Source organism: Chinchilla lanigera, unplaced genomic scaffold (assembly GCF_000276665.1).
Source record: "Chinchilla lanigera isolate Chin_1 unplaced genomic scaffold, ChiLan1.0 scaffold00096, whole genome shotgun sequence".
Classification (NCBI taxonomy): Eukaryota; Metazoa; Chordata; class Mammalia; order Rodentia; family Chinchillidae; genus Chinchilla; species Chinchilla lanigera.
The window spans coordinates 5,338,095-5,365,127 of NW_004955497.1; the positions used below are offsets into that span (position 1 = coordinate 5,338,095).

The following is a 27,033-nucleotide window of genomic DNA, read 5'->3' on the forward strand; positions in this document are numbered from 1 at the left end:
GCTGTGTGCTTCTTCCTGGCAGTCTTCCTTTCCTCCCATCCCTCCATCCGGGGTGACTGCCGTACTCCTTAAAAGGTGACAGAAAAGCTCAACACTAGGTCTGGTAACTAAGGTGTACTGTGTCCCCTCCTCAGCAAACCGACTGGAGGTCAACCAGGCGGAGGGTGGCTGGTGTTAAGAGCCCCCGGCAGCCTGCAGTAGTCAGTCCTGAGCTAGAGAATCTCCACATCCCATTTCTGATTACGCCATTTTTCCCTATTAATTCTGAAGTCTTACTTTTTTTTCTTAGAATGAAACAGTCTTAGTCTGATGTGAGAAGAATCTGATCAGAGTAGTTGCTAGTGGAACCAGGGCATTTATCCTCCTTTAAAGTTGGTCTTTTGCAGCCACAGGGGTTGTTTTCATGCATTATGCCTTCATGATGTGTTTATTTACCTAGACTGCCACTGGCGCTTTTGGGCCCTGAGTAATTTGATATTGACTTGTAATAATTCCAGGATTCTTATGGAAGGAAGGGACTTTGAAAAGAAAGAAAAAGGAACTGTGGGTTCAAATTTCCACTGAGAGACTCTGAAGAAAGCCTGCCGAAGGAGGAGTGGGAGGGTGACTGAGGGGAGAATGCGCTTCTGGCAGGGTGCTCTTGGCTACCTCTGATGAACCTCGTTGCTTCCCAGTTGTTTTGGTTGAAGGATGTGTTCTCCTGACAATAGTACAGTGGTTAGTTCTGAAACTGGCTGGCTTAATAAGGTGTATATTTCTATATACATAGTTCTTAGAGCGGGTGTGTACGTTCACATGCCCATCTCAATTAGTAATGACACTGAGTCTTCTAAGTTCCCTCGTGTGGCACCTGCTCCCCCTTCCAAGGAAGAGTTGGCATGTGGGGTTGGTGGTAGTATTTGATGAAGCATTTGATGCTGAGATTAGGTCATAAATCTAAATTAACTCCTGTTCTGAAAGGTTCCCAAGGTGAGGTGGTGGTCAGGGGCTCTTGCTGGGTCTGACCGCTTAAGTTTTGTGTGTTTTTATCCGTGGGAGAAGGCTGTGAGCTCGTGCTCTCTGCGCTCTGTGCTGGAGGCTGCCCTCCCCATTGGCATTCCGGTGCTGGGTCACATCTGCAAGCGCAGTTTGTGTTTTGTAAACAGGTCACTGACTCCAGACGCGGGGTGTGAAATACAGCTGCCGCCACACACGGCCCTACAAGCTGCACATACATGGGGCGCAGGTGACAGCGAGAAGGGGAGGCCTCCGAGGGCTCGACCCAACTCGAGGGCGCAGAGCGTGGCCCGGGGCCACTTCCAGAAAGTCCGCTCCAAGTGGCAGCCCAATATGGGAAACATTCCCCAGAAGGATTGTCAAAGATTTCCTGCCACAGGGGTGGGAAAGTGCGAACCAAACATGCTGAGGCTTCCCGTCCCCGGGCCGTATTGTTTCACAGGCCTTACATGGCATGGCTGTTGTTCATTATAACATCATATTTGCAAAGAAAAGAGAAGTCAGCACCGCACACTAATGACAGCTGGTCAACAAGGGACTCAGGCACATTTCCATATGTACACTAGTCAGTGGTCCAGAGCGTCTGAGAAGTCCCCATAAGCTTCCACGCAGGGTGATTCATTTATAGAAAGTTTCAAAACATGAAAGCTAATTTGTGGTGTCGGAGGGCGGGGTAGTGGTTGCCCGTGAGAGGAGAGAGGATGAGTGAGAAATGGAAGAACATAGAGAGGCTTCTGCTAAGTTTTTCTTTTCTTTTTTTGTTATGTGAATGCTACATCTGCAGATACTCATTTTTTTTGAAAAGGCAAAATCATCTGAGAGCCACATAATGACCCTTACACTTTATGTATGTATCTTGTACTTCTATTAAAAGTTTATGGGGAAGGGCTGGGGATTTAGCTCAGCGGCAAAAGCGCCTGCCTGGCAAGCACAAGGTCGTGAGTTCGGTTCCCGGTACCGGAGAAAAAAAACAAAAACAAACAAACAAAAAAAAGTTTATGGGGAAAATATGATGGGAGGAAAAGCTTCTTTCTTCAGTCCTTTATAATTGTAAATTCAGATGGGAGCAAGAGGAGGAGGACCGTGGGTGGAGGCCTTCAGAAGCAGTGCCCTGAGCCTGGAGCTGTTGGCACTTCTACCCAGAAGCCACTGAGCTTTCATTAATTCTCCTTGGGAACCTTGCTTTGTCCATGGAGAGTTCTCAGTTGGACTTTTTTTTAATAGACCAATAATAAGTATTTTTAACAATATGCTTTTGAATCTCAAGGAGCTGCTTTTGAATAAATTCTTCCCTTGGCTACTTATGCAATGAATAATCGAAAAACATCATTTCAGTCTACCAGGCTGGAAATTGTCACCATTTGTGTGATACTCAGGGTCGTGGAAGTAGCGGACATTACCCATCAAGAACGGGTAAGAGAGGCTGGGAGCCAGGCGTGGTGATGTGCACCTGTAATTGCAGCACCTGGGAGGACGGGAAGGGAAGAAGATCACAAGTTCAAGGCTAGCCTGGGCACCTTAGTGAGAATCTGTATCGGTGGTGCATGGTCCTGGCCTGCACAAGCTCTGGGTGTGATCTCCACCACCATCAAAAAGAAAGCATGAGCAAAGAGAGAAGAATGAGCAGAGTGCAGAGACACCAACAAGCAACGGCATTCACAGGGCACAGACCAGCCTTCTCGCCAGGTGTGTTGGCACATGCCTGTAGTCCCAGCACTCAGGAGGCCGAGGCAGGAAGATTGCCATGAGTTTGAGGCCAGCCTGGGCTACATAATGAGTTCAAGGCCAGCCTGAACTACACAGCAAGACCCTGTCTCAAACAAAACAAAGCAAAACAAAATGCAGCCATCTGTTCACCAAAAGTAGCATAAATTAACTACACATGCTACAGTGATTGCTTTTCAATCTTGTTTTCTCTTTGTAAAAGTGAAATGACTGAGCCGGGGATATAGCTCAGTGGCACAGGACCTGCCCGGTAAGCGAAGGCACTGAGTTCAATTCCCAGTACCCCCCGCAAAAAAAGAGTGAAATGACTGTAAACCCTTGTGAAATTCCCTGTACGAAATGTGTGTATATGACCAAAATATTTTTCTGAAGGTTTAGTAGCGCCATCATTTTCTTCTTTAATAAGAACTTTACCTAAAAAATGTCTATAAATATTTTGTGTAAAATCTCTTAAACCAGCTGATGAAGAGAATTTCCTTTTTTTCCTGAAACAAGTTCAGAGGAAGCTAACCAAAAAAAGAGGAGGCAGTAGAGTGGATTCACTATCTCTGAAAAACCCACCCCCATGACCACAAGATGCTTTGGGGGACATCCAGACACAAACCATAGCGTTCTCGAAACTCAGATTGTGTATGTGGTGACTGGCTATCCAAGAAGCCACAAAACCTTCAAAACTGCTTTGCCTCATGAAAACCAAGCAACCTGCATTAAAGACAAGCCTTTGGAGTTTTTAAAAAGAAAAACATGAACGTAAAGAGCAGAAGTAGTTATTGAAGGCCACGACCACATCAAATGCATCTGCGCTGACAGCACCATTCTTAGCGGCTGACCGCACTGCTGAAGCTCAGAAGCCCTTGACTACGGGTAAAGAGGTGATCTTGCCCACTGTTAAGGACCTTTGTTGTGAATTTTTGGGAGAGGTGCAGTTCAAAAGGCAGCGCATGCTCCTCTTTCAGCTAGCGAACTAACAAGACGAACTGAGGCAATAGAAGAGGACATTGACACAATTATTAGAGGGGATCTGTGAGTCACTGTGGTTTGCAGTCTAGGCTGACGGGTCTGCTGATGTTGACAACAAGACAACAACACTTGTTTTGTGTGGTACATCTTACAGGAAGATGTCCATGAGGATATGCTGTGTGCACTCTCGTTGCCAACCAACACCACATCTGCAGAACTATTCAAGTCTCTGAATGATTACATGTCAGAAAAACTGAGCTAGTCATTTTGTGTGTGTTCATACAGAGACAGTGACTGCCATGACTGGACAGCTTTCTGGCTTCACTGCTCAGGTCAAAAACGTTGCTTCTGAATGTGAGTCTATACACTGGTTCGCCTATCACAGAAGGGCTGGCTGGCCAAAAGGTCACCTTCACTTACCATGTTGTGGGATGTGATTAAATTATCTACCACGTTAAAGCATATTCCCGTAACTCATCTCGTCATACGGCTCTCATCTTGTACACGTGAGACTTCTTTTTAGAAAAACGCCACTGGCAGCACATTCCAGTGACACAGAGTGGGTCAAAAAACGTACTTAATTATTGACATATTCAGTTCTCCCAGCAAACTCCATCTGTCACTTCAGGGGAGACTGATGCTTGCGTTCAGTTCTGAATGCATGCAAAGCCAAGCTGAAATTATGGGGGCAGTAAGTGAACGCTGGCGTTTTTGACATATTTCAAATATTAGCAGAGATTCTGAAAGAGGCTGAGCTAGAGCCTTCATTTCCCCCACGTGGCTACCTGTGTCAACTTTTGAAAGAGTTTGAGTTTTACTTCCCAACCACAGAAGACTTCCGAACTGTGAAGGAATGTATCCACCACCCATTTGGGAATAAACCAGGTAATTCAACCTTGTCCCTTCCAGAAAAGGATCAGTTGCTTGAGATTGCAAAGGATGATGGCCTTAAAAATATGTCTAAGACAACTTCAAATCTCCACACATTCTGGATCAAAGTCAAAATGGAATATCCTGAGATTGCCACAAAAGTATTGGAAATCCTGCTTCCATTTGCAGCATCCTACCTTTCTGCAGCGTGGTTTTCTGCAGTGACAGAAACCAAGATGAGATTACGGAGTAGGCTAGACCTGAACAGCGTACTTTGGGTATCACTGACCGCATCACCCCCAGGTGAACCATCTGTTTGCAGAAAAACACTGATTCTGCATTACACTGAGTTGTATAGCTACTTCATTATGTATTTTAATGTGATAATAATAGACATAAATATGCACGATAGATGTAATGTGCATGAATCATCCCCAACCACAACTACCACCACTATCCTAGGCAAACGATTCTTTAAGTTTTATTCACATCACATTATCTTTGTTCCTTGGCAAAAAGACTAAGAAATAATTGTACTGCTCTTTAAAAAACACTGCAGTGTGGTCTGTCATAACTCTATTCATAACTGCTGGATGCCTGATGGAGGGCCAATGAGATATTCTTTTTTTTATCTTTTTATTTTAAAGAAAATAGTAAATGAGAAACAAAGAGTTGGAACAGTAACAGCATACCAGTATCACAAACATAAACAAATCAAAGCAAGAACATTCGAAGTGATAACAGAGTCTCAAGACAAAATAATACGAATCAGCAGTGGTTGTTACATTGCATATCGCTATCCTCAACTACATTGCTCAGGTTACCAGATGTAAGAATGAAAGATTGCTCAAACCATTATAGGGAATAAGAAAATAATTCTTTCGTGAAACAGTAGAGATAATACAGAGTTTCACTAGACAAGATGGTAGGCGTTCCCCATTGTAATTCCATTGCATATTGTTACCTTCCAATCAGTTGCTCAGACCACCAAACAGAAGCATGCAAAGTCGATCAGAACATAAAAAATTGTAATCATTAACTGTTCATTTCAATACACCATCAGACATCAGCAATACAGTTATCACAGCTATTCATATATATATTTATATTTTGTGTTACTTCTTTTTTCTTCTTTCCCTCATCCCAGTCATTCCTTCCTTTGAGCACTTTCTTTCCCCTTCCTATCATCTATTGTATGTTTTGAGTTTTACCTAGTCTTTCCCAATGAAGTATTCTTAAGGAGGATTATTATTTTAGTCTTGATTTTTTTTTTTTTCCCTTGGTACCGGGAATCAAACTCATGACCCTGCATTTCCCAGGCAGGCACTGTGCCACTGAGCTATGTCCCCAGCCCTTGATGTTGATTTTTATGCAAACCTTAGCCCTTTTCCTATTGGATGTTATCAATATCATGTCCTCATCCTCCCTCCTAAATGCAGTGACTTCTTCTTTACCTTCATGATCTCCTGCTAGTCCTTACTCTCTTGACAGTACTTTCCTTCTAGAAATTCTATCTTTTGCTTCTAAAACATAATTCTTTCCTAGGAACAGTAACTTTACCAATATCTCAGTGGTTTATTCTACTCCATTGCCTGTCCCTTAAGTGTCATTGGTCTGAAGGATCCTTTCCTTAGTGACTTTTCTTAAATTTTAATTTCACTTTATCTCTAGTTTAAAAATATATTTGAGACCATTTCAAATCTTCTTACATTCTGGATTGAAGTTAAGGTGAATATACTAAGGTTGCCACAAAAACAGTGAAAAGCCTGTCCACCACAAGTGTAACCACCAAAAGCTCCAGCTAAAAACTAACAACTTCCAAATATATATCTTTAGTGCAATATTTATAGTCACCCGCAGTCTGATTCACAGTTGTCCCTCTGTATCTATATCCACAGGTCTTCCATCCATAGATTCAGTCATCACAGAACAAAAGTATTTTGGAAAAAGGAAAACTGTATCTTTACTAAATATCTATAGACAATTCTTGTTATTATTCCCTAAACAGTACAATAAAAGAACTTTTTCTGTAGCATTTACATTGCATTAGGTGTTATAAGTCATTAGAGATTATGTAAAGTTTACAGGAGTGAGTGCATAGGTGTATGTAAATGCTGCACCATTCTACATGAGGGACTTGCGCGTGTTCGAGTTCTGCATCCACGGGGCGTCTTGTACCCAGTCCCCGTGTATGCAGAACGATGACGGTGCTTTGAAAGTGGGACAGATCTTTTGCATCTTTCGTATCTCTTTAAAAACCTGACACCAGTAAATCTCAGGGTCTTCGTTTCTTCTTCACTGTTGGGACAAAATACCCAACACCCACAAGTTAAAGGTGGAAAGGTTTATTTTGCAGTGGTTTGCTTCCATAGTAAGCTGGCTCCAAGGTAGGGTGGCATGGCAGAGGGGCTTCCCGGGGGAGAAGAAGTCCATGCCAGAGCAGGCAGAAGGCGGCAGCAGCAAGCTTCCTTTTGCCTGCGATCCCATCCAGGATATAAGCCTTTGGGGAGGTGCCACCCACACCCAGCATGGGGCTTCGAGTTATCCACACCCAGCACTGGGCTAAACCAGTCAGTGAACTAATTTAGCACCACGCACTCTCGATCCCAGCACTACACACCCTAGGTCCAACCAGACCTGGAAAGCCCCACCTATGAGTGCATGAGGCTTGGGGGGGACATCTAGATACAAGCCGTAACACCAGGCCGATGAAAAACATTCTCACATCAGTTACAATTTAAAGTCTCCTCATAATTTCTATATTCAGCTTTAGGATTTTACTCCCAAACAATATCCTTCGGAGATTGTTATGGTTTGTGTCTGGATGTCCCCCTACAGCCTCATGCAGTCATTGGGCGGGTTTCTAGAGTTTTCGATTGATCCACGGTCCAGTGCTGGGATTATGGGTGTGAGTGCTGCAGCCGCCCTGGAGCAGGTAGCCTGCATACAGCGTAAGGGAGGGAAAGTGGCCTGCTCCTTCTGCTCCTCCCTTTTTGCTCTTACTGCTTTTGCTGTCTTCTACCCATCTGTCATGAACTGTTGCCCTCTGCCATGTGCCACCCTGCCTTGGAGCCAGCCAAGCATGGACTGAAACCTCCACAGACTGTGAGCTAGATCAACCTTTCCTTCCTTAATTTTGAGTGTCAGGTATTTTGTCTCAGCAATGAGAGAAAAGTAACCAAGACAGAGATGTACTGGGAGAATGAACGTGTCCCTTTTCTCTCCCTGATATATGTACTCTGTCTTGATGACCAAAAGACCCCACACACACATTATTTAGTCCATTTTTAATTAATCAGTCAGACTTCTAGCAGAAATGTATTTCAATTATTAAGATGACAATTTATAGAACAATTTTCTGTAGTCTTGTGGGACAAACTGATTTTGAGCATGAGCCTGTGGAGTAGAAATGCCAAAACATTGGGAACATTTTTTCCCCTAGCAGAAGCCTTTTATTGCCAGGAGTGAATATCCCATATAGCTGAAGAAAGGCCTATGAAACTTAACTTTTAAAAATAAAGCTGTGTTTAAGTTCTGGGGAAACAGAAGGTATTGTTTAAAAATGACATAGCAGATGTTATGAAATTTGTTTTAAGCATTACTCTCAGGTTAAGTCATATTTGCCTTGTTACAACCTGGAACACATTTTTACAAGTCAGCAGAGCTCCGAAATTGAGGGTCTGCAGTGATAAAGAGCGCAGGTTTGCGATGGGCCACAAGCTCCCTGTCGGGCTGTGGATTAGGAAAAGAGCCTCGTGTGACTTTAGAAGTATCCTCCTTCTTTTTTTAAGTTGACTCAGGCAAGCCAAAGGAAAGTTGAAAATGCAGGCTCTGCTGTCTCAGAGATTTACTGTCTTTAATGAAAATGCATTTTACTGGATACTTTTCCTTATTCTCACTCAGTTCTATTTACCTGGGGTTTTCTTCAGTGCATATCTGATATTTCTTACTATTGTTTGTTTTTTGAGGGTGGCTTACTGGGGCTTGAACCCAGGGTCTTTGCATTGAGCTATATCTCCAGCCCTTTTCTTACAGTTTATTTTGAGGCAGGTCTCTCTAAGTCAGTAAGCTGCGGAGGTTGAGCATGAACTTGCAGTCTTCCTGCCTCAGCTTCCCAGAGTGACGTTTCTTAAAGGCAGAGTCACACCACTGAAAGTGATCATGGTAAGTGTACGTAGTGTTCAGAAAGGGCTAGAAATGAGTTTGTTTTGTAGCTCAGAACCACACGCTCCGTGTAGTCTATGGTTCTACGAGATGGACTCTGAGTAACGTTGAAGGGAATGTGCTAGTTTCTGCCTCTACACTTGTGTATCTGTGTCTCACCAGAAACAGCAGAAGTGTCCTGCTCTGGAGAAGGACATAGAGCAAAAAGAGCAAAGAGGTTTTCTGAACATTTTTTTTTTAATCCCAAGGTAGCACGTTTAACAGATTGAATGGACTGGTAATTTCTGTTTGCTCGATTTTCAGACTTTGTAGGCTTAAAGAAAGATAAGCATTTGGAGATCGTGGTCTGTTGGATCTGTGTTAGTAGGTGGTGTCAGCTTGGGTGCGTACTGAGCTGACCCCATCACAGTGCAGGATGGCACCAGTTTCACTTCGGAGTGGAATTTCCTTGATGCCTATGAAAAAAAGTTAAAAGACAAGGGAAACAACTAGAGGAAACTTCCTTCTTTCTCCTGCCCCCCAGTGCCTTATTGGCTTCTTCCTTTTTCTACCCATGTTATTCAGGCCCTCTAAGGGGCTCCACAGCTTGTTTATACACATGGGTGGGAGCTTCATCCTGCACTGCTGTCCTGCAGCATGGCCCATTTGATGACATGGCTTACGTGTATCAGACGGCAAGGCCGACTGCCTTTGCATGAGGCACGGAGGTTGGGTTTTATGTGTATGATTGCTTTTTGCATAAACAGGAGGACTGGATGATTCAATAATTCTTGACAGTATTCTTCAAGGAATGCCCAGGGCTGAAAGCTTTTAAAGTTAGGACCAAGTATTAACAGTGGGTAGCAGTTTTGGACTGTCCACCAAACGTATTGGATGTAGCAATCAAATGTTAGTTTAGTGTAAATGAGTGAGGTTATTACTGGCAAGCACAGATGCCTACCTCAATGCCTGGTCCACTCTTGGGGGCTCCGTAGAGCCAAGACAACTCCCAGTGGACCCCAGTATGCCCTTGCAATCAGGCATAGGAGGGGCTGCATTTTTTACCTTCACGGCAGACATGCTACAATTCACTAGGCTTCTGAGCTGAGTATGGCTGACCAACAGAGGCTGTAGGACCCCATCTAGTAAGGCTTTTGTCAGATAATCCATGAAGGTGTCTGGTATACTCCCCTTACAACTACTTGGTAAATAACACATTAAGAATTTTTCTCACTTATTATCAACCTGTCTCACTTGATACTATCAACCTGCCATTTGGGAACACTTTATCAAAACTTACATAATTTAGTCATGCAACACAAATTCATGCGTGCCTACAAATACAGGCACTGTGCTAGCCAGGCAGACTAAGGCCCCTGTTCTCAGAAGCCATCCTTTCTGGATCGGTCAGACAGATGTAAGCGAGGAATATGCAAACAGGACGGCAGAGGACAAAAGCCAGTAACCGGATGACATGGTCACGGAGGCGTCTCATGGCCGCCATCTTGATGGAATGCTGAGTGAGGTGCGGAGCCCGTAGTGCTGAGGGTGTGCGGTATGGTGTGTTCTGAGCCCTGTACAGAGGACAGTCAGGCAGGAGCATGGCGAGAAAGGTGGCAGAAAGAGAAAGAACGGGGATGTGTGGTGGCCAGACCATGGAGGTCTCTGTAAAGGACAGAATATAAATATAAATAAATAAAGGGGTAGATGTTCTTTGGAGAGTTTTAAACAACATATGCATTTTAATAGATCATGCTGAGCTGGAGCTATAGCTCAGTGGTAGAGCATTTACTTAGCATGCATAAAAGTCTGGATGAAAGGAAGAAAGAAAGAAGGAAAAAAAGAAAAGAAGAAAAACCACCCTGCTGTGTCAGGAACAAATGGTGCAGCAGTAGGGAGACCAGGTTCAAGAAGGAAGACTTGGGGTAGAGTGGTGGGGAGAGGTGAGGGAAATGGTTGTATTCAGAGCTTGTTCCTGGGTTGGGGTAGGAGCCCAGGGAAAGAGAAGAACCCAAGAGTTTTAGCCTGAACTAAGGAGGGTTAGGGTGATAGCAGAGCTGTTTGCTAGGATAGAAAACACCAAAAAGAGAAGGGGTATATGAAATAAGCACCTGCACTGCAGCCATGTCAGGTACTATGTAGGAATGCACAGAAGAAACAAGAGACCTAGTGAAAATCATGGAGTTTGGATCTAGGAGGGAGAAAATATTAACTCCCCATTTGATACAAGAGAGTATGTAAAGCATGGCTCATCTAGAATTAAAAGGTGTGGTCTTAGTCCAAGTTTGCAGTTGTAACAGAATGTCTAGCACTGGCAAACTTATAAAGAACAGTTTATTTTACCTCATGGTTCATTTGAGCTCACAGTTCTAGAGGCTGGGGAACCCAGGATCCTGGCACACTATCAGTTGGCATCTGGTGAGGGCCTCAGACTGCAGCACAACGTGGAGGAGGGGTCCCACGGTGCAATGCGGCACGTGTGCTGGTTTGGGTTTCTGTCCCTCTTATAAAGCCACTAATGCCATCATGGGATCCCCCATCCTGACCTCACTGTGGAGGTGAAGACGATGCTGAGATTGTAGAGCAGTGGGCTCAAGTGAGAGTAAAAGAGGCTGGTGAGATGCTGAAAATTCCACCAGCGTGTTGCAGGCAAAAACACTGCTGCAACCCGGGTGGTATTGGAAGTGGCTGGTGGATAACGCTGGGTCCTGGGTTTTGCAAGTGTAATTGTTAGTAAGGAAAGAAGAGTTGATCTGAAGAAGAGAGAAAAAAAAATGAACTGAACTGAAAGGGCCTCGCGGGTTTTGTGGGATTGGAGAATTTTTTCTAATTAAGGAAATGCTCATGTTCAGGTGAAAGAAATATCACATGCGGTACTTGGAATTAGGAATCACTAGATGTATTTGTATGCCTTTAAAAGAATCTAAATTTTATGCTTACAGAGGTATATTTTAATATACACTGATACTTAAAGCTATATTGTATGCTCATCATTGAATTTGTGATTTTTTTCCCCCTGTGGTGGTGGGGATCAAATTCAGAGCTCCATGCATGCTAAGCAAGTGTTATATCAGTTACATCCCCAGCCCGAACACTAGGCAAACATTACATCAGTTATATCCACAGCCCAAAGTGGTGATTTTTAAGAAGAAATTAAATCAGCTAGAAAGAACAACAAAGATTTTAATTGTATGTCTACGTTTCCATTATTCTTATGTACACAGAAGCAGGACTGGAGAGTTACAGAGATCAGTTTCAGAGAGGAGTAAATAGGCATGCCTTAAATTAGTGCTGATAACAAAGAAGCGGCTATGGAGGGCTGAAGTTTCAAAGCTGTATTAGATTTCAGTCCAGAGCTTATTAGCTAAGCTAAAAAAACCATGGAGGCTTCTTCTAGTCTCTTGGCTTGGAAACTCTCTAAACAGGATATGGTGATTATCTGTAAATGATCATTGCTCATTCTGACGACAGACCATCACTGGATGCTCAAGGGAAAGTCTCCCTTTTAATATGCATAGCAAGATGATCTGAACAAAAATAACATCTCTGCAGCACATAAATATGGGCACATTTGAAGTTGCCTGAACTAATTGACAGCAATTGAGTTACGTTAACTTTGATTTGAGATCTATTAAGGAACCAGCCCCGGTAGTTCTGTAAAAACGAATGCTTTGTTTTTTCTTTTTGCCATCAAATGCAGTCAGTGTGGGATTTAAAAAGCACAGTGAAAAACTTCACTGGGTGGGAAAGGGATGGAAGATTGTTCAACAGATCTACAGGCAGTGGTTACCCTTACTTCCATCTCTGCATTTCAAAAAGCAACTACAGTTACAGTCAGAAGACATTCTCTGACTCGTACAGTGAAGCTTTAGTTATATCTTCTGTCCTCTGCCCAGTCTTGGGGGAAAATGGACATTTCTCTGCACATACAGGATGGGTTATTTATCCAAATGTCTGCTCTTTCTCAAGTAGGCCATCTGGCTTCTACCCAAAGAAGAGCCATCTCTGGTGAGCAAAGAATAGAGTATGCATAATATGAAGTATCTGATATTTACACTTGGGGCCACACATAGTGTTTGACACAATCAGTTGTATGCATTCACTTGGAACTCCTGGTTTAAAAAGCATGTAGTAATGCTCGCTCAGTGTGTGTGGGGGAGCTGGCGCAGGGACCCTCAGCATGCTGAAAATAGCCCTCTCCCGCTGCTGGCCCTTAAGTGTGACTGTCCCCGGGCATAGGTCTGTAGCTTCCTTTAAGCCTGTGCTTCCAGTCCCTGCACCAGTTCACATGCCCAGTCTAGAGGCCCTCCTGAGCCTCTCACTCCTTAGTATGGAGTGAATTTATGACTTTTTCAACAGATCCTTTCTTCCCGACTGGCTCTCATCTCTAGGCCCCTGGAAATCAACATATCAGAATACAAACTATATATATCACCAACACACACAGACACACACACGCACACGCACACAGCTGGCTGGAGAAACAAAGGAGACAGGAACTTGTTTCTCTGCTATAAATCCTGTCTTAGTTTTAAGTTACACCTTCTTAACTTCTCCCATAAGCAAGGATGGCCCCCCAGTATGGCCGTTTTATCCCGGCTGTTGCCTTTGGGTATTTCCTTTCTTCAGTGCTTCCCTTCAGTAGCAGGAGCCTCCTGACTGGGCTGACTGCCCCTGCTCTCTTCCTTCCCTTCACCTCTGCACTCCCAACCGTCAGTATCCAGACCCCCTCCCACTTCCCACTAACCCCACCCGTGGTCTATCCCAGCCCCTTGAAGTCTTTCGCAACTGGAGGGGTCATTTTGGAACCCAAGACACTCATGCCAGTCACTTCTCTATACAGAAGCCCGCAGTAGTCTCAGGCCTCAGTGAGAAGATAAGTCCGTTCAGTGGACCACACCATTCACAGTCACCCCCTCAGGAGGCGATGGCCTTCCTCATGTATTCTTTATTGCTCTTGCTAAACACACAAAGTAAGTTCTGTCTTCAGGCTTTGAACTTCTGCTTCCCTTTCCCACCAGCCTCTTCATCAGAAATCCTCACTTCCTCTAATTCATTGCTTAGATAGTCAACACTGCACTTCCTGATGGTCGTGATAACCTATGCAAACACACACACACACACCCCTCATGTTCATTTCCATAGGATCTCTTACCTAGTATACTGTGTGCAGCTGTCACCCCTTATCCACTGTTTCCATTTCTTTGATTTTAGTTACCCATGATCAAACATGATCCAAAAATATTAAATAAAAATCTCCAGAAATAATACTTTATAAATTTTAAATTGCTGGCCATTCTGACTGGCATGGTAAAGTCCTGCTACATACCAACTAGAATGTGAATCATCCCTTTGTCCAGTGTATCCATGCTGTGTATGCTACCTGCCCACTAGTTATTTAGTAGTGGTCTTCATTATTATTAATTGTCACAGTGCTTATGTTCAGGTAACCCTTATTTTACTCAATAATGGCCCCAAAGCACACACACAGGGGGTAATGGGACGAAATACTTTAAATGACAGATTAACTCTGGTATTGTGCGGCAGGCCTACAAGGTATGTAGGGAAATCATAGCATATGTAGGGTTTGGTACTATACAGTTTCAGACAGCCACTGGCGTTCTTGAGATGTATCTCATGTGGAAAAGAGGGGACGGCTGTAAGTTGCTTATTTCTTGGGCTGTTTTTTTTCCCTATACATATTTATGAAATGAATAAGCTGTATGAAGATGAAACTTTGATCTTTTTTATAGTTGAGTCTTCGTTTTATATTAATAGGAACTACATAAGTACTTTGGAAATAAATGAATGGAAATCAGCCACAGAACATTTAAAACACACTTGTGCAAATTGTTCCTCAGACCTATGGAATCGGAACCTCTGGGTGTAAGTAAAGTCCATGAGTTGGATCTACTTTTCGAGGGTTCCCAATAATCCATTGCCTAGCCCAGCTTGAGAGATTTCTTAAACTGAGGGTGGAATCCCAGTGTAAAGACCCTGCAGCTCCATTTTCTAGTGAAATCCTCCTCAGGTTCTTCACCGTGACCTTGCACTGATTGGGCTCCTGGGGAACATTTCAGCCTCAAGACCTACCCCTCAAGCGGGGCGTGGTGGCGCATGCCCAGGATCCCAGTGCTCAGGAGGCGGAGGCAGGAAGATCACGAGTCCAAGGCCAGCTTGGGCTGTATAGCAAGCCCTAGGCTCGTCTGGACTGCAGAACAAGACCCTGTTTCAAAACAAGCAAAAAACCTGCCACTAATCTGTCTGCTCCCTCTTGGGACCTGGGGAAGCATTTACCCTTCCTAATGTGCAGTGCTGCTTTTATAAGTGGCAGGATTTCATTCTTTTTCTGTGGCTGAATAATATTCTGTTGTGTACATATATTTGGTAGAATTTTTGGTGACAGAGGTATTATGCCTCTGTCTCTAGCTTTTCTTTTTTTTGTTTGTTTTTCTCCGGTACCGAGAATCGAACTCACAACCTCGCGCTTGCCAGGCAGGTGCTGTGCCGCTGAGCTAAATCCCCAGCCCCCTCTCTAGCTTTTCTTATCTGTACCGAAAGAGAGTTTATCGGCTCAGCCACTCAACAAGCCATTTCATGAGTAACTGTAATAACTGCTATTGATCTCAAAAGGCCCTTCCACACATAAGATAGCAGTGACATTTTCTGAAGAAGAATACACAGCCAATAATCTTGCTTAGCAGGACTTTGAGGGATTTCATGTTTCCATTTTATTTTGCCTTCACAATCTTCTTTCATGGCTCCTCTACCCAGACCTCTGTGACTGTTTTTTCCTCCTAATTTTATTTCTACTCCAAGACTAGAACCCTGTGCTTTTAGCTGTCAAACACCATACTGCATTCTAGAATAAAGACAGTGAAATATAAAGGGAAAAAGAAATCTTACAATTCTGTGATGGACCAAAGCATGAAGTAGCAGTACTTGCTCAACATAGAAGTGTTTGTTTTGGGTTTTTGTGGTGTTTTCCTGGTCCTGGGAATTGAACCCAGGACCTTGAGGTCTGTCAAGTGTATGTTCTACCACTGAGCACATCCCCAGCCCCCTGAAGCAGGAGCTTCAGGGTTCTTTTCAAGAATTAAGCTGTCTCCTTGCATGCTATTTCATTTAAAACTGGCTTACTTCGGTATCCTTGACAGATTTTTTTTTTCCCCAGATAGCGGCTCAGTAATGACAAATGAACCCTGTGGTACGGAATCTCCTCTCCCAGATGATCAAAAGTGAAATAATTGAAATAAATATCATTTGAGACAAAGCCCAGAACTCCCATGAAAATGTAGCCTGTCAGTGCCACATGGGTTTCTCTGTAGAAACACTGGCTCTGCTCCTGCTTGGTTCCGGTGGGCTTTTAAGGAGACAGCTTCTACGGTTTCTCTAAGTCAACAGTTTGTGCTCACAGTGTGTACAGCTTTAGTACAAGCATGTGAAGCCCCTGGTCACCAGGACTTCGGTGTGCTGAACAGAGCCTGTCTGACAAGGCATTTTGTCCAGCTGGGGTGGCAGAGGAATCGAGAGTTTCCCAACTACTCCATCCTTGCACTGCTCTGGGGTACTTTCATCTCTTCAGCTCTTTGTCTTGCGTGAAAGTCATGAAGCAGCGATTGTCCTCCCTACTTAGAATAGACAAGGGTGTCCTTGAGGCCTGGAGTCCCTCGTAGGTGTCTTGTAACAGCATTCCACAACAGCTGCTCCCTTTCGGGCCCAGTGCACTCAAATTCCAGACGCCCCACGGCTGCTGCAGTTGCTGAATGGTGACTTCAGGCTTCACTTGGTTCAGGCCTCAGGGGAACTGAGCCAAAGCTGACATGACTTACTGTTCGGGCAGCAAGTTCCAAACAGAAAAACACTGAAAATACCAACTGACTGCTGCTTTCTTCAAAAGAGGCTAACTTCAGACAGGGGACTCTTCCGCGCAAGGCAGACCCCGGTTCCAGTGACTTCAGCAGCATTTGTCTCCTGGCCTGTTTGTCCTGAGGACAGTTGACCCCGGGATTTAGACGTTTAGTTATGTGATATTTAACTTTTAAATAGTAAGTCTGTAATGTGGTAAATACTATTTGGGTGAGAAGAGAAACAAACAGCATTAAGGAATATAAAGAAGCTAATTCGTCATGGCTTTCAGTCTTGGTGCTACATTTTTAGATTTCACGATGCCTACTTTAAACATGGGGATTTTTATTTGCCAGTTAATACCTATGTATTAAATCTTTATTTCCTCTAGATCTGTTTTAACTATGAAAGCTCTACAAAGGTAGTTGGAGTTGATTGTTTTTTCTTCTAACAGTTACTTCCTTGGGAAGGAAAATCCTGAACACATATTTTTTTTCCTTTTTGACTCTTTTTCTATAATTCTTAGTACATGTTTGCTGTCCATAATGAATGCATATACTTAGATTACATACTAGTAATTAAATTATTTCAAGGTAGTAGTTTCAACAGCTTAATGGTAAGAGTCCCTAAAGTAATGTAGCTGGTAAAATACTACTGTTGTATTTTACACACCTCATATTTTCTTTAATCCATGTGCTATTTTATTTACATTCACTTCTAACCATTTGAAGCATACAGCTCAGTAGCAGCTACTACGTTCATATTATTGTATAACTATCACCATCATCCATCTCCATAAATTTTCAGTAGTACCAAGCAGAAATTCTTAACCCATTAAACAACAGTTACCCATCCTTTCTGACTGTAACCTCTGCCATACTTTCTATCTCTGGACTTACCTCTTCTTGTGCAATACACAGAAGTGGAGCCATAAAATGCCTTCTTTATGTCTGGCTTCGTTCACGTGGCATTATGATTTCTAGGTTCATCCGTATCATAGCATGTATCATGATGGCATTCCTTTTTCAGGTTAGGTAATCACCACATACATAGTCTCCATCTGCTTCGTCTGTTCATCTGTTGCCGGAGATTGTGTTGGTCCTACCTTTCGGCTGCTGTACCGGTGCTGTGAACATCGGTGTACAAGTTTCTGCTTTAGTGTTGATTTATTCTGAAACGTTTCTCACCCTGTTCTTTATGACAGGAAATAGATTTTGACAAGAGGTACTAAATATCATTCCCCAAATGGTACAGAATTGGCCTTCTTGGCGGTTTCCAAATAGAATAGTACTTAACGGAAGCCTCCTATTTGAAGTTGTAGGTCACCTGGTTAGAGAATAAGTCAGTCTTCGCGCCTCATGATAAACTCCACCCTAACAAGCCCCTTCACAGCACCCATGAGTGGTTGAATGTGAAGCGAAGATTCGTTATCCGCCGTTAGATAAGGTTGGGTGATTTGTGAGAGGTGTTCGCGCGCCTGTGATGTTCTGTGTGTGAGTGAGGAAAGTTTGCCTTCCAGACCCCTGTCAATCAGAATCTTTTCTGTGGCCTCAACCACTTGCGGTAATGAGCCCGGGCTGTAGTGCTGTCAACCAAGTGGGCCCTGGGAACGCGTGCGTCCACGCGGTTTCAGAAGTTCCGTGCCACGCTGCTGTCTTGTTGAAGCCGGGATGCCCCATCTCCAGCCTAACGTGTGAGCCCAACTGGTGTTCGGAGACAGCAGGGCAGGAAGACAACAGATTCGATTTCGTCCCTGTCTGAAAAATACTGTGTGATGTATTTAGCTTGTGCTTAGATCTTGGTGAGACCTGACGAAGTGTTTTGGTTTTCCAGCTAGGAAAGCATCCTATTTTGCTCACAGAATGAAGGTGGTGGTCTGCCCAGTATCATCGAATAGGAATACATTAATAACAGTTGAGTCTCTAATAGAGAATTGTGACCTTTCAGATGATCTGAGCTGTCTGCTGTGTGTCACATTTTACCTTTCAGAGAAGTGCTAATTCACGTTAAGTCCGCCTGAGAGATTTGTTTAATGAGCAGATTAAACGGATGATTATCCCTCTCGATTTTTCTTTTTCTTTTCTCTTTTCTTTCTGTCTTTCTTTTCCTTTTCTTGCTTTTTTTAAAGAGAGGGCTTCTTGTGATAGCCCTCTGCTACTTGGCACGGGAACATAGAGGGGTCTTTTTTAAATTACCCCTGCAGGGTCACTGGGACCAAGCTGTTTGCTTCATTAAACCCCGGTGGCTTCTTCAGAGCCAACTCCTCCAATCCACCCTGACACAATTGTATCTAAATTAGCATCTGACTGACCCCCCTTTCCCTCCTGCTTCGAGCCCCTGCTGAGAGGGATTGGCAAAAGATGTTAATTGGTTGGGCCTGGCTCCGAACAATAGGCTTGCCAAGCTGACAAAAGGACTAATGTTTCTTTCAGTATGCACCCAGATTCACATAAGTACCTCTTTTAATTACCAGGAATTATTGTAATGCCTGGTCAATGGAATAATTGACCCTCAACAGCTAGCACTTATTCCATAATAAATAATGGCACAGGCCTCCTGTCAGAGTAGCAGGTCGGAGAGTGATTTGCGGGGAATAGAAAGCAATTTTCTCAGCCAGCTTCTGGGATGTACCAAGACCGCCCGGTGGGAGTCCAAGAGAGGGGACTAATTTAAGCTTGACAGGGAGAAATGTACTGAGCGCTGCTAGAACTTGTCCTCAGACTCATAAAGGAGTTGCAGGAAGAATGGGAGGAGTGTTTCAAAGGAATGAGTTCCTGGCGTGGCCGCTTGGGCTCTTCCCTCAGTGATAGAGTAGGAGTCAGGGCTGCAGCAGAGGCAGAAACGTTCCAAAGGGTCTGCTTCCACCTGGGAAAGCGTGAGGCTCACTTCCAGTGTGTAAGTCACCTTCCGTTTCAGATGTGAGTTAAGTGAGACCCTCAACCTGGTCTCAGCCTAGCTTTGATCAGCGGTCATTAGATACCTTACAAATAATCTTGCCTGGTCTTGAGGCTCTTGGAGAGTTTGGGGTTTTGTTTTTTTGTTTTTATAAATTTGGCAGTGGATAAAAGGGACCCATTATACACCATTGGTAGGGGTATAAATTATTTTTTGATTAAATTTTATTTGCGTTTGAGGTTTACAGCATGGTGATATGGGACACATATATATAATAAAACCATAACTGTGGTAAAGTGGATTAATAGCTATCATCTGACAAGTACTTTTTGTTATAGCACGAGCAGCTAAAATCTACTAATTTATTAAAAACCTTTAATACAATACAATTTTACTAACTTGAGTTCTCTTTAGATCTCTAGATTTGTTCATCCTACATATCTTCTTCGTGTGTGTGTGTGTGTGTGTGTGTGTGTGTGTGTGTGTGTGTGGTTTGTTTGTTTATGTTATGGATATAACCCGGAACCCAGGGCCTTGAGTATGCCATGCAAGCACTCTACCACTGAGCTATTCCCCCAGTCCTGTATGTCTTCTATTTTGTATCCTTTGGTTTAAATCTCCCGCTCCACTACTTCCCTCTGTGCACATAAGTGGATCCTGCGGTATTTTTCTTTCTGTATCTGGCTTATTTCACTTAGCGTACTGTCCTCCAGGACTTTCCATGTTGTGGAAAATGGCAGGATTTCCTCCTTTGTGCTAAATACTATTCCTATGTGTGTGTATACATGCGTGTATCCCATTTTCTTTATCCCCTGGCCTGTCCATTTGTCTTGGTTATTGTGAGTAATGCTGCAGTGAACACAGGACTGCAGATATCTTTGCAAGGAGGTGATTTTATTTCCTTTGGGTGTATACGCAGAAGAAGGTTTACTGGTTATAAGGTGGTTCTAGTTTTAATTTCTTTAGGGACTGCCACCCTGTTTTCCATTTGCCTGTACTATATAAATGTAAATTAGCACAGCCATTATGGAAAACCATACGTAGAATCCTCAAAGAGCTAAAAATAGAATTACTGTATAATCCAGCTATTCCACCTCTTGAGTATGGACCCAAAATATTTGAAATTAGTATGTTAAAGAGATGTGTACATTACAATGTTCATTGCAACACTGTTCAAAAGAGCCAAGTCACGGAATCAACTTAACTGTCCATCAATGGATGAATGCATAAAAATGTGTGTGTATATGTATGTATATCACAATGGGGTATTGTTCCACCTTCAGAAATAAAGACGTTCTGTCATTTGCAGTAACAGGGATAGAGCTGAAGAACAGTGTATTAAATGAAATGCGCGAGATAGAGCAAGACAAAAACCACATGTTCTCACTTATATGTAGACTCCGAAGACGGTGGGTGACGGGAACGAGGACGTGAGGGTCAAAAGATGCAACACATTGTTAAACAGGAATACACTGCTTTTCTTACAGCTTACACAGTATGGTGAGATGACCATAGGGCATAATGTATCGTGTATTTCAAAATCGCTGAGTAAATTGGAGGGAATAGATACATGAGCCTGATTTACCTATTGTGTTCATGAATCGTAGCATCACACTGTACCTCAGGTATTCATCTTCAATTCACAACTGAAAATGTTTTTTAAATAACTGTGGAAGTATAGTATGATATACACTATGTAGTAAAATTTACTTTGAGGTTCAATCTAATCTTAAGTATTTAAATCAAGCCCTAATCTTCCCACCGGAATCGGATTTGACACTTAGGGATGTGTACTGTTTCGAGGGGAGCGTTCATTCAGGGGTTGTAGCAACCCAGTCTGAGCAGGAGGCACTTGCGAAACTACCCAAATGCCATGGTGCATTGGTCACCAGTGTGGGCTGTGAGGTTAGAAAGAACTGGCTCTCCTTCCCAACTTAGCTATCTGTGTAACCTTCAGTATCAATAAAACACCCACACTTACGCTTCTTTAAAAAGACACAAAGAGCTTGCTGTGTGTGGTTCAGATGTGGTTTGTCCCCCCTATACACACACACACACACACACACACACACACACACACACACCCGGCTCATGAGTTGAGAGCTTGGCCCCCAGCATAACGCCTTGGGAAGTGGAAGAACCTTTAAGAAGCTGGGCTTGTCAGACGTCCATGGATTATCAAACGTATGTCCTTGAAGGGAGTAAGATAGTCTCATGGTTGTTATAAAAGCTCCAGTTGGGCCCCTCCCAGCGTGGCTCTGTGCCCTTTCTTGACACATGGTCCTTTTCTTGTCCACACTGCTGCATATGTGAGGCCCTTGCCAGAGCTTGTGCTGCATTGTTTGCACTTTTGCTCCCAAAACTATGAGCTAGATAAACCTCTGTTCTTTATACAGATAGCCAACCCCTGGTATTTCATTACAGTGGCAAAACACTAAGACAGGGTCTAAAAATGACAACTTCATCAATAATTGCTGAGATGAGTGAGTGAATCTAGTACTGAATACAGTGCCAGTGGTGTAGTAGGCCTCCGCATCCCATCTTTTGTCATTATTCCCAGGGTCGTGCAGCCAGGAGACAAGGGAGATACAATTTTTGCTTATCACTGTTTAACTCTACTGCCTACGTTTTTTCTGGCACCTCATTTAGCAATTCAGCCCTAGAATTTGAGAGAAACTATGAACATATCTCAAAAATATTAAAAAATGAATTATTAATGCTTATTTCCATCTTTTAAAATTATCAGTGAGAAAAAGTGTCAGTGAAACATGATAGGAGTCTTAAGTGCCAGTTTGATCTTCTTTGTCGGGAAAGAATATACAATCGATGTTTCTTTTCATAGCCAAGATTTACTTCTAGTAGGCTTCAGTGAAGAGAAAGAGCACCGTTAGGCAAGTTATTGATCGTTTGTTTTCGATCCTGTTGTTTCCCACAAAGAAAAAGATGCAGTTTGTAAGCTAGAATACAGGGCTACATGCTAACACCTTCAGGTATCAGGTGTATCGATCAGGTTTAGATGCCTGATCTTATGAGTTCTATCTTTTAAGAATTAAGATCTCTTATGTTACTGTAAATAAAGATTAAAAATGACAGGTGAGAAGAGCATATTTTGCTGTGGCCTGTGTTGAGGAAATAATGCAGACTCCTGTAACTGATTCTTATAACGGAAGACAAAGTCTAGTGGGAGACATCCTGACTGACCCTCAGAAGCCAGAATTCTCATCCAGCTTCATTAGCAAACAGCTCTGTACCTGTGGGTAGCGTAGCCCATCGCGCTACGAGTTGTTTCCTCCACCATAAAATGATGGGCTAGAACCACATGCCCTTGTATGACGAGTCACCTTCGGATCAAAAGACACCTGTCAGCATCTCACTTGATGTCTGTAACACTAGATACTTCTGGCTGCCATCTACTTCTTGAAATTTCTCTGCAGACAGCCTAGTTATTTCTTTCTACTTTCTTCCTGTTCGTGTCTTCGTATCTCATTTTCTGGTTCTTCTCTCCCTGTCTTCATTGTAGGTGTGCTGTTCCTTAGAGTTCAGTGCTGCATGAGTTATCCCTTCCTCAGGCCACCCCTTCCAGTCCCAAGCCTTGACTCTCCACTGTGTATATATGTATGTATGTATGTGTGTATGTGCTAAATATGGGCATCCAGCCCTGACCGCTTACATTTCTTGAGTACTGGACTTGCATTTCTAAAACCCTTTCATACTTTCTAGCTGTGTGTTCGCATGGTCACCTATCAAATTCATTATCTACAACCTATGCATTTGTGAACATCTTTATCCATCTCGATGCTCAAAGGTGGGATGTATGAATTTCTTAAATCCTTACTACTTCTGTTTCCATTGCTCTCCTTTCCTTCACCGGTGTGTCTTACAGACCCACTCCCCCTCACGTCGCCCCTGCTCCCAGGACGCTTGTGGCTGCGTCAGTACCTGCTCAGGCAGATCAGTCCCTCTGAATAAACCCTGTGCCAGAATCTTCTTGATCTGATTCTTCACCTTGCAGCACAACCTGACACAGCTTTAGACACTTGGTCAGGATCACAGCTACCTACAGAGCAAATCCCAGTCTCTTTAGAAGGACTGCCAAGTGCTGGGTGATGCAGCTGCCCGCTTGTCCCCAGCTGTGCTTTACTTCATCTGTACTGGGAGGGTGCTGATCCAAATGTGCTGGGCACCCCTGCGTGGAGTGCCCTTCCTCCTCCTGCCTTACCTGTTAAGATTCAGCTCACCTTTCAAGCACCAGCTCTCACCATTTGGCAAGTTTTCAACGTGGAAAGTGCTCCTTCCTGCCTAGGATCTTCTCCAGATTTCCCAGCTAAATTGCTACTTCTCTCTGTCCCCAACCGTAGATACAGACCTCAAACATTTTTGTTCAAAGTCCTGCAGAAGCAGCTATCATACCATATCATCATGGGTGAAGATAGACAAAACCAGTCTGGGTCAAGTCCTGGCTGGTTACTTAAAATGTCAGATTTTAATCCAAGAAATTAGTTCCAAAGGTGATAGAGGGGACTGATGGAGAACGCAAAGATGAATGGACAGCAGAGATGAAAGGATGAAGGCAAGGGGCAGTACTATCAGAGCCCGCAGCTGAGTCACGTCACAGACGCGGAGCCCTGGAGGGCCTGTGAGCAGGAGAAGGAGCCAGAGGCAAACTGTGGCCACTTGTAGAGACCTCCAGCCACAGCGGGAGCAATCTTGGCTTCTCTCCTCTTAGGGAGCTCTAGTCTCTTCCCGAGCCTCCACTGGCAGGGCCCAGTTGGAAGCCTCCAGAAGTCACAGCCCGCATGAGTTGGCCCCTGCGGGGACTGTGCAGAACAGACCAAATGTAGAACAGGTTGTATCTGTCTCCTTAATGTATTTTGAGCTGCTTAAAAACAAGAAACTCATCTTCCTTGCTTTTGCAGCCACACCACCTAGCACCAAGTAAGGTTGCATAAATATTTAGTGAATTGAAATGAACACTGAGGTTTCCTTCCAGGGCTCAGATTACGTTGTTCTCTACCAGTGCATGTGCTCCATCTATCATAGTGTTAAAACAAAAACATGAAACACTTCCATGAGATTCTTTTCTTTATAAAAATCATAGATTTTGTGTAATTATTTACTTAAACCCTTGCTTTAGTTCAATCCTAACCCTGTTCCTCTATTCACATTAAACCAGTGCTATTTATCAGCTCTGGCTTAGTTTTGAAAACATTTTCTACCAACTGTGTGTCAGATTAAATACAGAAAGGAAAGTGGGGACATTGATTTAATAAATGCTAACGATGCGAAAGAAAGAAGGAAAAATGGTGTGGGCAGCTTTCACATTACTCATCCTGAATACGCCTTTGAAAAGCCCCCTTGCTGACTCTCTGGCCAGATTCCCCTGTGCCCCGTAGGACAAACCTTGGGCCATATAACTGGTGTCACTGGCGGCAGAGCACATCAGGCCCCAGGTGGGAGACTGGGTCACCACCCCAGTCTTCCTAAGGTGTCTTGCTCTCCCTTAGAGGGGATGCTCCTAAGAGAAAAGGCTGCCATCACGGTGGTCCTTGTGGTGCTGGCTTGCAGCCACACTCACTTTCGCAGTCGCTGTCTTTATTATGAGCAAACTCTCTGCCTTACTCTCCTGACTTCCCCTGGCCCCTGCAGATGCCACGGACTGCACTGGACAGACACGAGCTTGCAGTTTGCAAGGCAGCAGCAGATTCGGTGATTGAGGCCCATGGCCCAACAAATTGGAGGAAACCTTCGAGAAGGTTCCAAGCCTCTATTCCCACATGAGGAAATTGAAAAGGGGCCAGAATAGCGTACAGCCCATAGCTGGCCCAAGCCAGAACCCAACTCATCCCCAGCCCATAGTCACTCTTGTTTTGCGCTCAGATTCCCAAAGTTGCTTTAAACCTTAATTGGGTGGGCTCTAACCCCGAGCTACATCTCCAGCCCCCACTGATATTTGATATACCTTTTTATTAGATTATTCTAGACTTGAGTTCCAAAATCGTGAATTGGGCATTTACTGAGTTCCAGACAGTACCCAGAATCCGTGTTTCTTTTCTTCCCCCCTCCAATGCCAGTATCTTTGCCATCAGTCCAGTTGCTGTCACTCTAAAGTCCTTAACTCTCACTTGTTTTGACTCCTTAATGTATTAAACCGATTCTGAGCAGTTGGATCTGGACACACATGCCTGGGACCAGCCTCTGCAGGTAGAGAGAACCTCAGTGGCTTTAAACTCAGTCTCCAGTTTCTCTCCTGGCCAAGGTACTGAGCTCTTCTGTCTGTCCTGGGTGTGATCGTGAAAAAGTTACAAAGTTAGCCCTAAACACCAAGAATAGTGGCACTGCCCTAGCTTTCCCATTTCCCTTAATTCTTTTACAGGCTCTGTAAGGTGGGAATATAGCTCAGCGGTAGAGGGTGTGCTATGCCCACTAAGGCCTTCCTGAATTCCATCCCTAGAACCAAATACAAAAGAATAAAACTTTAAGAGACTTTATAAATCTGCAGAGAAGCAAGTTTAACTTGCTTCTGCAGGTCAGATAACTGAGTACCTAGTTTAATCCAAATATACTGATTATGTTGATGACATCTGCTCCTGACAGTAACCCCAATGTGCCTATTTTTAGTATCTGCACTTTATGAAGAAATAAAAGAGATCAAGTAATTCACTCAGTGTCACGGAGCTGTTTGCCTATAAAAAGCTAAGATTTAGTCCGAAAGTCTGGCTGATTTCAGACCCACCTGCTGTGCTGTTCTACACCGCACGGTATTAGGATGTACATAATCAACTGGTAGCTTTACTGGTCAGAACTCACATGACATAGAATTTCAGGGGCAATCACTAATGTGGATGTAAATAATGTACTATAAAATAGCTTGGCCAAGTTTATAAATAGCACTGTTGTCCCTGTGCTAGTAAATACTTAATGAAAGACCTAAGTATAGTGCTTGGAAATGTAATTCAGTGGCAGAGCATTTGCCTAGCATGTGCAAGGCCCACGTTTGATTCCCAATACTGAAAAGAAGACAGAGAAAAAAACACGCTTTCATTTTTTCCTATTAAATATAAGCACAGTTTCTTCAGATTATGTGCAAATGTTAGAAGATGTAGCTTATATATGGACGGTAATAGAAAGAGAATAATAAGAAACCTTACTTAATTCTAAAGTCTTACAATACTGGAGAGTACATTTTTATTCTTTGACCGCCGAAGGCCCCTCAAAATTGTTAACCACAAAGAAAGATGATGAGAGAAAGTAAGAGAAGCAGATACTTGAAGAGACTCATGGTCTGTAGAGGGAAGTATGCTTGCAGATTTGGCGAACACATCTTTTATAAAGTGGAAATCCCAGCCAAACCGCGTAAATGGACCTGAACTGACTGCCAGATCAGGGCCGCGCTCCGTACATGGCCGCAGCAGCCCGAAGGAAGCTTTCTCCAAGTGTTCAGATAAAAACAGAAGACTTGAAGACACAAGATGTGCACAGGCGAGAGGTGGAAGCTTTTCTGGGGAAGCACATCATTTCCTGCAGTGGGAGAGAGGGGAGACCGTGACAGGAAACAAGCGCGCCAGAACCTCACGGGCTGCTGACTGCGCTGCATGT

At 43.6% G+C, this 27,033-nt stretch overlaps 1 protein-coding gene across 3 annotated transcripts in view; it reads left to right on the forward strand.

Annotated features, from left to right (window-relative positions):
• Window positions 1-27,033, forward strand: part of LOC102024131 (phospholipid-transporting ATPase IB) — a gene marked incomplete at its 5' end in the record, with an annotated part of 454,403 nt that overhangs the window by 347,540 nt on the left and 79,830 nt on the right. The window contains 1 exon segment of one of the 3 annotated variants that reach the window (XM_013505504.1): window positions 14,473-14,517. Within the exon segment in view, the coding sequence (XP_013360958.1) occupies window positions 14,473-14,502 (30 nt within the window). 3 annotated transcript variants of the gene reach the window in all.